Here is a 13,321-nt window from a genome sequence, read left to right as displayed (position 1 = left end):
AGTGCCTCAGAGATGGATACTTAGAACAGCTGGTGCTAGAGTCTACCAAGGAGAAGGCAATTCTGGATCTGATTGAGCAACGAACCAGAATTGATCAGGGACCTCGAAGTGAAGGAGCCATGAGGAGGTAGTGACCATAATACAATAAACTTCAATCTGCAATTTGTAAGGAAGAGGGTACAATCGGTAGTGACAATATTCCAGTTGAATAAAGTGAACTGTGGAGCTATGAGGGAGGAGCTGGCCAAAGTTCAATGGTGCAATACCTTAGCAGGGATGACATTGAAGGAACAATGGCAGATATTTCTGGGTATAATGCAGAAGATGCAGGATCAGTTCATTCCAAAAAAGAAGAAAGATCCTATGAGGCAGCAAGGGTGGCCGTGGCTGACGAGGGAAGTTAAGAAACACAAAATTAAAAGAGAAAAAGTATAACATAGCAAAGATGAGGGGAAAATGGAGGACTGGGAAGCTTTTAGAGAACAACAGAGGATTACTAAGAAGGAAATACGCAGAGAAAAAAATGAGGTATGAAGGTAAACTGGCCGAAAATATAAAGGAGGATAGTAAAGGCTTTTTTAGGTATGTGAAACGCAAAAAAATGGTTAAGACTAAAATTGGGCCCTTGAAGTCAGAAACAGGGGAATATATTACGGGGAACAAAGAAATGGCAGAAGAGTTGAATTGGTACTTCAGATCTGTGTTCACTGGGGAAGACACAAGCAATCTCCCAGAGGTAACAGTGGCTGAAGGACCTGAACTGAAGGAAATTTATATTTGCCTAGAATTGGTGTTGGAGAGACTGTTAGGTCTGAAGGTTGATAAGTCCCCAGGACCTGATGGTCTACATCCCAGGGTACTAATGGAGGTGGCTGTAGAAATCGTGGATGCGTTGGTGATTATTTTCCAAAGTTTGATGGACTCAGGATCAGTTCCTGCAGATTAGAGGGTGGCTAATGTTGTACCACTTTTTAAGAAAGGTGGGAGATAGAAAGCAGGAAATTATAGACCAGTTAGTCTGGCCTCAGTGGTGGGAAAGATGCTGGAGTCAATTATAAAGGATGAAATGACGACACATCTGGATAGCAGTAACAGGATAGGTCAGAGTCAGCATGGATTTATGAAGGGAAAATCATGCTTGACTAATCTTCTAGAATTTTTTGAGGATTTTTTGATGATTTACCGCTAATGGAGTCAGGTGTTACTAGGGGACATAGCTTTAAATTAAGGGGTGGTAGGTATAGGACAGATGTTAGGGGTAGATTCTTCACACAGCGGGTTGTGAGTTCATGGAATGCCCTGCCCGTCTCAGTGGTGAACTCTCCTTCTTTATGGTCATTTAAGCGGGCATTGGATAGGCATTTGGAAGTTATTGGGCTAGTATAGGTTAGGTAGGATTCGGTCGGCGCAACATCGAGGGCCGAAGGGCCTGTACTGCGCTGTATCCTTCTATGTTCTATGTTCTATGTTCTATGTAACTCTGAAGATGGACAAGGGAGATCCAGTGGATGTAGTGTACCTGGACTTTCAGAAAGCCTTTGATAAAGTCCCACATAGGACGTTAGTGAGCAAAATTAGGGCGCATGGTATTGGGGGCAAAGTACTGACTTGGATTAAAAATTGTTTGGCTGACAGGAAACAAAGAGTAGTGATAAACGGCTCTCTTTCGGAATGGTGACCAGTGGGGTACCGCAGGGATCAGTGCTGGGACCGCAGCTTTTTACAATATATATTAATGATATAGAAGATGGTATTAATTTGATGATACAAAACTGGGTGAAATGTGAGGAGGATGTTAGGAGATTACAGGGTGACCTGGACAGGTTAGGTGAGTGGACAGATGCATGGTAGATGCAGTTTAATGTGGATAAATGTATGGTTATCCACTTTGGTGGCAAGAACAGGAAGGCAGATTACTACCTAAATGGAGTCAAGTTAGGTAAAGGGGAAGTACAAAGAGATCTGGGTGTTCTTGTACACCAGTCAACGAAGGCAAGCATGCAGGTACAGCAGGTAGTGAAGAAAGCTAATAGCATGTTGGCCTTCATAACAAGAGGGATTGAGTATAGAAGCAAAGAGGTGCTTCTGCAGCTGTACAGGGCCCTGGTGAGACCACACGGGGAATATTGTGTGCAGTTCTGGTCTCCAAATTTGAGGAAAGACGTTCTGGCTATTGAGGGAGTGCATCGTAGGTTCACGAGGTCAATTCCTGGAATGGCTGGACTATCTTATGTTGAAAGATTGGAGCGACTGGGCTTGTATACCCTTGAGTTTAGAAGAGTGAGAGGGGATCTGATTGAGACGAATAAGATTATTAAAGGATTGGATACTCTGGGGGCAGGAAACATGTTTCTATTGATGGGTGAGTCCTGAACCAGAGGACACAGCTTAAAAATAAGGGGTAGGCCATTTAGGACAGAGATGAGGAGAAACTTCTTCACCCAGAGAGTGGTGGCTGTGTGGAATGTTCTGCCCCAGAAGGCAGTGGAGGGCCCAGTTTCTGGATTCGTTTAAGAAAGAGTTGGATAGAGCTCTCAAGGATAGTGGAATCAAAGGTTATGGAGATAAGGCAGGAACAGGATACTGATAGAGGATGATCAGCCATGATCATAATGAATGGTGGTGCAGGCATGAAGGGCAGAATGGTCTACTCCTGCACCTATTGTCTATTGTTTGTCACTGAAATGCTCTCCCAGCGAGAGATCTGAAACCTGGTCTGGCCTGTTGCCTAGCACCAAATCCAACATGGCCTCCCCGTAGTTGGCCTATCTATATACCGAGTCAGGAATCCTTCTGGACGCACCTGACAAAATCGGCTCCATCCAGACCATCTGCCCTAGGGTTTAAATCAATATTGGGGAATTTGAAGTCACCCACAACAACTCTGCACCTTTCCAAGATCTGCTGTCTAATCTGTTCTTCTCTCTGCTGCTATTGGCGCGGGGGGGGGGGGGGGGGGTCGGTCTGTAGAAAACACCCAATAAAGTGACTGCTCCTTTCCTGTTACTAACTTCCACCCATACTGACTTATTACTGAGAGGTGACCTTATAAGAGTTTTATAATCATGGGAGACATGGATAAGGTGAAGAACCAGGATCTTTTCCCAGGATAGAAAAGTTCAAAACCATAGGTTTAAGGTGAGAGGGGCAAGATTTAGCAGGGAACCAAAGTGCAACATTTTCACACAGAAGGCAATTATAGATATCAATAAATACTGGTCAGGACAGCAGTGCCTACATCGTGTGAATGAATAATCAGATCTAATTGAATGTCTGCCAGACTGGACAGATTGACTGGTATTCATGATTTTCAGTATCAACAGATCATGGAGTGGTTATAGCGCTGGAGACCTTTTGGCCCACTGAGTCTGTTTAGATTAGACTTACAGTGTGGAAACAGGCCCTTCGGCCCAACAAGTCCACACCGACCCGCCGAAGCGCAACCCACCCATACCCCTACATTTACCCCTTACTTAACACTATGGGCAATTTAGCTTGGCCAATTCACCTGACCCGCACATCTTTGTGACTGTGGGAGGAAACCGGAGCACCCGGAGGAAACCCACGCAGACACGGGGAGAACGTGCAAACTCCACACAGTCAGTCGCCTGAGGCGGGAATTGAACCCGGGTCTACAGGCGCTGTGAGGCAGCAGTGCTAACCACTGTGCCACCGTGCCCATTGTCTCTTTGCAATAACAATATAGTTCATCCTACTCCCTGCCCTTACAGCTTTTCAAATATATGTCAGAGGAAGTGCTAGAAGCAGGTACAATTACATTTAAAAGACATTCTAACAGGTATGTGGATAGGAACGGTTAAGAGGGATATGGGCCAAATGTTGGCAAATAGGTCTAGTTCAGTTTGAAAAAGCTGGTCGACATAGTCAAGTTGGCTCAAAGAGCCTGTGTCCATGCTGCATGACTCGCTGTCTCTCTACGTATCTACAATTGCTTCAGTATCATCACTGAATATTCTCACTTTTGACTCATGAACTGGATGGACGCAGGAGCAGGATTAAATAGTAAGCAAGCGGTAGCAAACATTTAAAGATTTGATTCACGGCTCTCAAAATACAATCTCGTGAGAAGGAAAGATTCTAAAAGGACGTAGTCTCAGAATAAATGCATTAGCTTAAGCCTGAGGGCATCAGTCTAATGTTAGAGGGGAACGAATAAAAGGGAACCTGAGGGGCTGCCAGCAGAAGGGTTGAGGTGGGTTCATTAATAACATTTAAAAGACATTGGACAAATACATGGATTGGAAAGAATTAGAAGGAAATGAGCCAAATCAAGGGAAATTGGTTAGCGTGGATGGGCATTTTGGTCAGCATGGACCAATTTGGCCAAAAGGGCGGTCTCTGTGCTGGAGGACTGTATGACTGAGATGAGGAGAAATTTCTTCTCTCAAATGGTTGTATCTTTGGAACTCCTTGCCACAAGGAGTTATGGAGGCAGATTCCTTGGTGTATATTTAAGGTAGAGACAGACAGATTCTCAATCAGGAGCGGAGAGGGCGGGAAGTGAGAAATGTCAGATCAGCTATGATCCTACTGAATGGCACAGCAAGATTGGAGGGGCTAAATAGCCGACTCCTGTGCCTATTTCTTAGGAATTGATGAAGCAGCTGAAGATGGTAGGCCTAAGGCAGTACCCTCAGGAACATGAAATGTCCTACAGTTCATATGGCTGATATCCAACAACTATAACCATCGTCCTTTGTGTCAAGTATGACTGCTGCTATGGGAGAGAATTGCCCCATTCCCTCCCCCAATTCCCAGCAACTCCAATTTTGTTTGGGCTCCTATTGCCACACTTTACCAGAATCTAGACCTCAAAGCCACATTGACAAAGTCCTAAAGGATTGTTACATTGGCGGTTTTACATTCTTATTAAGGGAAGGAAGGAGACAAAAGGCAAGAAACGCATGACCAGTTAGCTTAACACAGATTTTGGGGAAAATGTCAGAGTCTATAATAAAGGATGTAATAACAGAGCATTTAGAAACATATAATTTTATCAAGCAGAGTCAACATTACTTCGTAACAGGGAAATCAGGTCAAACAAAGTTACTAGAATTCTTTGAGGTTGTAACATGCACGATAGATAAAAAGGAAGCAGTTGATATATTATATTTGGGGTGTTTGATATGGTACCACAATTAGGAAATTTAATAAGGTCAGAGCCAATCTGTTGGAAGGAATACACATTAGCATGGATAGAGAATTGGCTAACTACTAGAAGACAGAAGGTGTTGCCAAGTGAGGCATTTTCAGGATGGCAACCTGGAACTAATAGTGTAACAGGAATCAGTGCTTAGACAATTATTTATTATACATATTCATGACTAGGTTGAGCAAAGTGAATTCATTAGAGACACACTTGATGATAAATATAAGTGGGAAGGCAAGTGGTGAGGATGACAGTCAGCAGAGAAATATAGACAGGTTAATTAAGTGGGCAAAAAACTTGGCAAATGGGATATAGTGGGAGGAAATGAGAGGTTATGCACTTTGGTATGAAGAAGAGTTGATTATTATTAGAATGGAAATAGAATGCAGAAAGGTTCAGAATAAAGGCCTTTGGGAGTCCTCAACCATGAATCACAGAGTAACTCCTCAAAATTTGAAAAAAAAACAAACTGCACCCTAACCAACGATTTATTTAGAACAGAGCAACATTTTAGAATTACGAACAATCTCCTCTTGAGATAAATTGCATTAAAAAGGAAGCAATGTCTAATTTATCATCCCTCTAACAGTATATTGCAGGATGAACATTACATTCAGCTGCCTGCAGCATTCGCTTAAATAAGACCATGAAACCATAAGGAGATAGGTGCAGATTTAGGCTATTTGGCCCATCAGGTCTGCTCTGCCATTTGATCATGGTTAGTATGTTTCTTATTCCTATTCTCTTGTCTTCTCCTGGTAACAAAAGAACAAAGACATTGCTCTTTGGCCCTCCAAGGCTGTGCTGATCCAGATCCTTTATCTAAACCTGTCCCCCATTTGCTAAAGATCTGTATTCCTTTGCTCCCTACCCATTCACGTATCTGTCTAGATACATCTTAAATGACACTATATCGTTCCAGTCTCTACCACCTACACTGGCAAAACCTTCCAGGCCCCCACCACCCTCTGCGTAAAGAATTTTCCACACATATCTCCCCAAAACCTATCCCCTCTCACTATGACCTCATGACTCCTAGTGATTGAGTTGCACACTCTGGGAAAAAGTTCCTTGCTATCCGCTCTGTCTATACCCTTCATGATTTTGCAGACCTCAATCAGGTCCCCCCTCAACCTCAGTCTTTCTAATGAAAATAATCCTAATCTACTCAACCACTCTTCATAGCTAGTGCCCTCTATACTAGGTATCATCCTGGTGAACCTCCTCTGCACCCTCTCAAAAGTATCCACATCCTTTTGGTAATGTGGTGACCAGATCTGTACGCAGTATTCCAAATGTGGCCAAACCAAAGTCCTGTACAACTGTAACATGACTGCCAACTCTTGTACTCAATAGCCCATCCAATGAAGGGAAGCAAGCTGCATGCCTTTTTGAATACTTTACTGACCTGCATTACCACCTTTAGGGAACAGTGGACCTGAGTACCTAGGTCTCTCTGTACGTCGACTTTTCCCATTTACTGCATAGTTCACTCTTGAACTACATCTTCCAAAATCCATCACCTCACCTTTGCCCAAATTGAACTCTATCTGCCATTTCTCTGCCCATCTCTCCAGTCTATCTATATTCTGCTGTAGCTCTGGCAGTCCCCTTCACTATCTGCTACTCCACCAATCTTGGTGTCATCTGCAAACTTGCTAATCAGGCAATTGATACCTTCCTCCAAATCATTTACATATATCACAAACAACAGTGGTTCCAGACGGATTCCTTGGAACACCACTGGTCACAGGCTTCCATTTTGAGAAACACTCTTCCACTATTACTCTCTGTCTCCTCTTGCCCAGTCAGTTCTCTATCCATCTAGCTAGAACACTCTGGATCCCATGCGACTTTACCTTCTCCATCAGCTTACTATGGGGAACCTTATCAACCACCTTACTAAAGTCCATGTATATGACATCTACATCCCTTCCCTCATTAATCAACTTTGTCATCTCCTCAAAGAATTCTATTAGATTGCTAAGACATGATCTTCCCCGCACAAAGCGATGCTGCCCATTTCTGATCAGCCCATTTTCTTCCAAATGGAAATAGATCCTACCTCTCAGTACCTTCTCCAGCAGTTTCCCCATCACTGACTTCAGGCTTACTGGTCTATAATTACCTGGAGTATCCCTGTTCCCCTTCTTAAACAAGGAGACAGCATTAGCTATTGTCCAGTCATCAGTGACCTCACCAGTGTTCAAGGAAAACCCCAGCTATTTCCTCTCTCGCTTCCCTCAGTAACCTGGGGTAGATCCCATCTGTATCTGGGGACTTGTCTACCTTAATGCCTTTTAGAATACCCTAAACTTCCTCCCTGCTTATGCTGACTTATCCTCGAGTAATCAAACATCTATCCCTAACCTCAAAATTCATCATGTCCCTCTCCTCGGCGAATACTGATGCAAAGTATACATTAAGAATCTCACCCATTTTCTCTGACTCTATGCATAACTTTGTCCTTGAGTGGGCCAACCCTTTCTCTAGTTACCCTCTTGCTCCTTATGTATGACAAAAAGGCTTTGGGATTTTCCTTAACCCTGTTTGCTAAAGATATCTCATGATCCTTTTTAACCCTCTTAATTCCTAGTTTCAGATTGGTCCTACATTCCTGATATCTTTCCAAAGCTTTGTCTGTCTTCAATAGCCTAGACCTTATGTACACATCCTTTTTCCTCTTAGCTAGTCTCATTTTCATCCATGGTTCCCCAACCTTGTCATTTTGATCCCTCATTTTCACAGGAATAACACCTCTCCTGATGTCTAATCAACTGCTCTTTAAAAACTTCCCACATATCGGATATGGATTTCCCTTTAAACAGCTGCTCACAATCTACATTATCCAGTTCCTGCCTAATTTTCGTAGCTGAAAATGTGTTGCTGGTTAAAGCACAGCAGGTTAGGCAGCATCTCAGGAACTCTTCCCTCAATTTAGCACTCTTCCTTTAGGACCACTCTCATCTTTATCCACGAGTATTCTAAAACTCATGGAATCGTGATCACGATTGCCAAAGTAACCCCCTATGAAACATCAACCACCTGGCCGGGCTCATTTCCCAACAGCAGGTCCAGTATGACCCCTTCTCGAGTTGGGCTATTTACATACTGCTCTAGAAAACCCTCCTGGATGTTCCTTACAAACCCCTGGATCCCTTTAATAATCAAGAAGCTATCTCTGTCTTAAACACGCTCAAAGACTTGGCCTCCACAGCATTCTGCATAAATGACCAGCTGAAGAAATTCCTTATCACAATTGTAAAGGACTGTCCCTTCTTAAGTTGTGCCCTCAGGTCCTTGTCTCTCCTACTGGTGGAAACAGCTCCTCCACATCCACCTTATCCTGGTCTCTAAGTATTCTGTAAATGTCTAAGAGATTTCACCAACTATTCTACATTCCATGGAGTACTGATCCAGAGACCTCAGCCAATCCTCCTATGACAAGCCCTCATCCCCAGGATGATTTTTGTAAACCTCCTCCAATGCCAATGCATTCTTCTCTAGACCGACTGCCTGGAATTGCTCATTATATTTCAACTGCGGTCTGACTATAACCTTAGTAGTAGCCTTAGCAGTATATTTCTGCTCTTGTACACTTGCCCTCTTTACATGAATGCTGACATTGCATTTGCCTTCCTAACTGCCAAATGAACCTTCATATCTACCTCAAACCCACCGATTTCCACAGCTACCTGAACTACATCTCCTCCCACCACCTTCTCTAAATCTACTTCAGATCCACCGACTTGCATAACTACCTGACTACCTCATCCCACCCCTGCTCCTCCAAACCCACTGACTCTCAGCTTCTTGGACTACACCTCCTCCCATCTCGCCTCCAGTAAAAATGTTACCCCTTAGTCCCAATTCCTCCAGGGTATCTGCTCCGAGGAGGAGCAATTCCACTCCAGAACATCCCAGATGGCCTCCTTTCAAGGACTACAATTTCCCCTCCCACATGGTTTGCAGTGCCCTCCAGTGTATCTCCTCCACTTCCCTCACCTCTGCCCTTGAACCCCATCGCTCCGACTGTAACAAGGATAGAACCCTCACCCCATCCCACCCCGGCCCTCATGTTCTACAACACCAACCTCCGGATACAACAGATCATCCTCCGCCATTTCCGCCACCTACAGTCAGACCTCACCACTAGAGATATATTTCCTTCCCCACCCCCATCAGCATTCTGCAAAGACCATTCCCTCCATGACTCCCTCGCTAGGTTCACGCTCGCCTCCAACCCACCCTCCAGTCCTAGCATCTTCTCTTACCGCTGAAGGTGGTGCAAAACCTGTGCCCACACCCTCTCCCTCACCTCCATCCAAGGCCCCAAAGGATCCTTCCACATCTGGCACAGATTTTCCTACACATCCAAACACCATCTACGGTGTCAGTTGCTCTTGATCTGGTCTCCTCCACATTGAGGAGACAGAATGCCAACACACGGACCGTTTCAGAGATCATCTCTGGGACACACGCACCAAACAAACGTCACTGCCCTGTGGCTGAACACTTCAATTCCCTCTCCCACTCCGCCAAGGGCAGACAAATCCTGAGCCGCCTCCACCACATATCCTAGCCACCCGATGCCTGGAGGAAGTACGCCTCATCTTCCACCTTGGGACCCTCCAATCACACTGTATCAATGTTGATTTCACCAGATTCCTCATCTCTCTTCCCCCCACCCCACCTCCAACTCAGCACCGCTCTCTTGAACTATCCCACCTGTCCATCTTCATTCCCACCTATCCGCTCTACCCATCATCATCACCCCATCTCTGCATCTACCTTGCACCTTCCCGACTACCTCACCCCCATCCCCAGGCCCACAACTCCCACCTATTTATCAGGCCATTTCTTCCAATCTGCAACTCCCCCACCAACTTCCTGATGAAGGGCTTGTGCCTGAAACATTGATTCTGCTACTCCTAGGATGTTGCCTGACTGGCTACGCTTTTCTATTACTGCACTTTTCAGTGACGATGCTAAATTAACCTGCATATTAACCTTAAGAGAATCCTGAACTAGAACTCTCAAGTCACCTTGTGCTTCAGATTTCCTAAGTATTTCTGTCGAGATTGGAACAACATCAGTCAGGTTGACCTTATAGGAGAAGTTCCCTGACTGGGGCTGTTATCCTGGTCCATACAGGGAGTCCTGGCTGACAGATATAAACAGAAATTTTTCTTCAGAATCCCTACAGTATGGAAACAGGTCATTCAGCCCAACAAGTCGGTGGCACGGTGGCACAGTGGTTAGCACTGCTGCCTCACAGCGCCAGAGACCCGGGTTCAATTCCTGCCTCAGGCGACTGAGTGTGGAGTTTGCACGTTCACCCAGTGTCTACGCGGGTTTCCTCCGGGTGCTCCGGTTTCCTCCCACAGTCCAAAGATGTGGGGGTCAGGTGAATTGGCCATGCTAAATTGCCCGTAGTGTTAGGTAAGGGGCAAATGTAGGGGTATGGGTGGGTTTCGCTTCGGCGGGTCGGTGTGAACTTGTTGGGCTGAAGGGCCTGTTTCCACACTAAGTAATCTAATCTAATCTGTAATCAAAAGTCCACACCAACTCTCTAAAGAGCATCCCATCCAGGCTCACCCCCACCCTATCTTTTCCCAAGGCTAATCCACATAACCTACATATCCCTGGAAACAATGGGCAATTTAGCACGACCAATTCACTTAATACACATCTTTGAACTGTGGGAGGAAACCAATGCAGACACAGGGAGAACGTGCAAACTCCACACAGACAGACACTCGGGCTGGAATTGAACCCGGGTCCCTGGCGCTATAAGGCAGCAGTGCTAACCACTGAACCACCGTGCTGCCGAGTGTCAGGAGTTCTGTTCATTCTAGGAGCTGGCTCTGAACTAGCTAGCTCAGTGTCTTGTACTATGCACGTGTAAATAAAGGTTGACTTGGGGACAGGATACCAGCCTTCATGGAGTTATTTCAGCTTGCAGAAAATAGTCTTCACCTCCATTCTTCAAACAAAAGTGCATAACCTCAATTTTCCACACTGTATTCAATCTGCCACTTCTTTGCTCACTCTCCTAGCCTGTCCAAGTCTCTCAACGTCCTCAATGCTACATTTATCTTTGTGACATGTCTAAACTTAGCAACAATGATCTCAGTCCTTGTCCAGATTGTTAATGTATAAGATAGATAGTTGCAGTCTCAACACTGACCCCTGTGGAACTCCATTATTCACTAACTGCAATCCCAAAAAGGATTCCTCTTCCTTATAAATTATATTACAAATTACTTAAACGAGGTTACTACTAAATTACAGATCCAAAACCAAGTAGTGCACATATCACAAAGGAATCTAAAGCACCGCAACCTTATGGGTGAATTTTGTACCAATAACGGTTATTTTGCACACACTCCTAAATGCATCAAATTAATAATACTCTAGATTTATACAAAATGGTTAGGAAAGGTTGAATACAAGGTTGTGAAATCCAAAAGCCATACTCACATTGCACTTTGTGGTTAGATACGGCTGAAGGGTCATTGCATGTTTTACCATGAGATGAGGCTGGATTTTGCTGAACAGGTATAATGTAATTAAACAAGCCACGAGACAATTGGTATTCATGCCTTTACTATCCGAATCTGCGGAGATACAATAGTGTTAATACTGGAAATCAGAGCACCTTATGCCCACTAAGCTTATAATTTTGCTAGAGTCATCATTCAACCAAAATTATTTCAGCAGAAAGTTTGGTTGCAGAGTTTTGGTACCACTGTCTGGGAAACAGAATTTCTTTTGAAAAAGGTTAACTTTCCATTCACAAAATGTAAAATGACACAAAAATATGAATCCCAGACTGAGTGGGAATTTGGGAGGGCATTGTAGAGGGAGCTATATGCTGTGCCTGTCAGAAGCACAGAGCTGTACAGTATGGAAACAGACCGTTCAGTCCAACTCATCCAAACCGACCAGATATCCTAAATTAGTCTAGCTCCATGTGTCAGCATGCGGCCTATATTGCTCTAAACCCTTTGCATTCATAAACCCATCTAGATGCCTTTTAAATATTGTAATTGTGCTAGCCTCTACCACTTCCTTAGGCAGCTCATTCCACACAGGTACCATCTCTATGTGAAAAACATGCCCTTTAGGTCCATTTTAAATCTTTCCCATTTAGCTTTGGACTCCCCCACCCTGGGGAAAAGACCTTGGCTATCCATGCCCCTTATGGTTTGATAGACCTCTAGAAGGTCACATGTCCTGGGAGTGTTTGATGAAGACAGTATACAGCAAGCTTTACTGTGCGCGCTACATTTGTCCTATAAGTGTTGCATGGGACATGTAGAGAAAGTTGTGTACAATGCTGTGTAGGATATGTGACAGGATATCCCATATCTTATACTGAACGGACAAATGCCAAGTAGTAGATATGGGAGAAGGATATCAGAGAGAATAGATCTGATTGAAATATGGGGGAGAAGTCACTGTTAAAAAGGATTGCTATGAAGAGAGGATGAGTAGATTAGGATTATTTTCATTAGAAAGACAGAGGTTGAGGGGGGGACCTGATTGAGGTCTACAAAATCATGAGAGGTATAGACAGGGTGGCTAGCACGTTTTCTCCCAGAGTGGGGGGGGCTCAGTTACTAGCGTCATGAGCTCAAGGTGAGGGGGGGGCGGGGTTGGTTAGGGGAGATATGCGTGGAAAGTTCTTTACACAGACAGAGGTGGTTGCCTGGAACGCGTCGTCAGCGGAGGTGAGAGAGACAGCCATAATAGCATCATTTAAGATGTATCTGGACAGATACATGAATGGGCATGGAGCAGAGGGGGACAGATCCTTAGAAAATAGGTTTAGATAGAGGACCGGAATTGGCGCAGGCTTGGTGGGCTGAAAGGCCTGTTCCTGTGCTGTGACAAGGGAGATTGATTTGCGAGAAGGCAACCAAATCAAAAGGACCCTGATGTATTCTGGGAGGTTGATGAGGAGGAGTCTAGAAAAGGTGGATAATATGGTCAAGGGTCCTGTGAACCAGCAGTTTAGGACAAGAGTAGACATTTCAAAGGTTGCGATATGGAAGTCAAGCCAGAGATATGTAACAAAGCCGGAGGCAAGGACTGATTAGGAATAGTCAGCATAGCTTTGTGAATGGGAAATCGTGCCTCACAAAC

The 13,321-nt window shown here is 44.5% G+C and overlaps 1 protein-coding gene across 3 annotated transcripts in view; it reads right to left on the bottom strand.

Annotated features, from left to right (window-relative positions):
- nipbla (NIPBL cohesin loading factor a) overlaps nt 1-13,321 on the bottom strand; it is a 529,062-nt gene that overhangs the window by 127,403 nt on the left and 388,338 nt on the right. For all 3 annotated transcript variants that reach the window (XM_060834051.1, XM_060834059.1, XM_060834067.1), the window contains one exon: nt 11,654-11,790. In XM_060834051.1, the coding sequence (XP_060690034.1) occupies nt 11,654-11,790 (137 nt within the window). The remainder of the gene's footprint in view (nt 1-11,653; nt 11,791-13,321) is intronic.

This window comes from Hemiscyllium ocellatum, chromosome 2, assembly GCF_020745735.1.
Source record: "Hemiscyllium ocellatum isolate sHemOce1 chromosome 2, sHemOce1.pat.X.cur, whole genome shotgun sequence".
In the NCBI taxonomy this organism is placed as follows: Eukaryota; Metazoa; Chordata; class Chondrichthyes; order Orectolobiformes; family Hemiscylliidae; genus Hemiscyllium; species Hemiscyllium ocellatum.
Note: the sequence above shows the minus strand (reverse complement) of the source record. Positions and strands in the feature narration are given on the sequence as shown.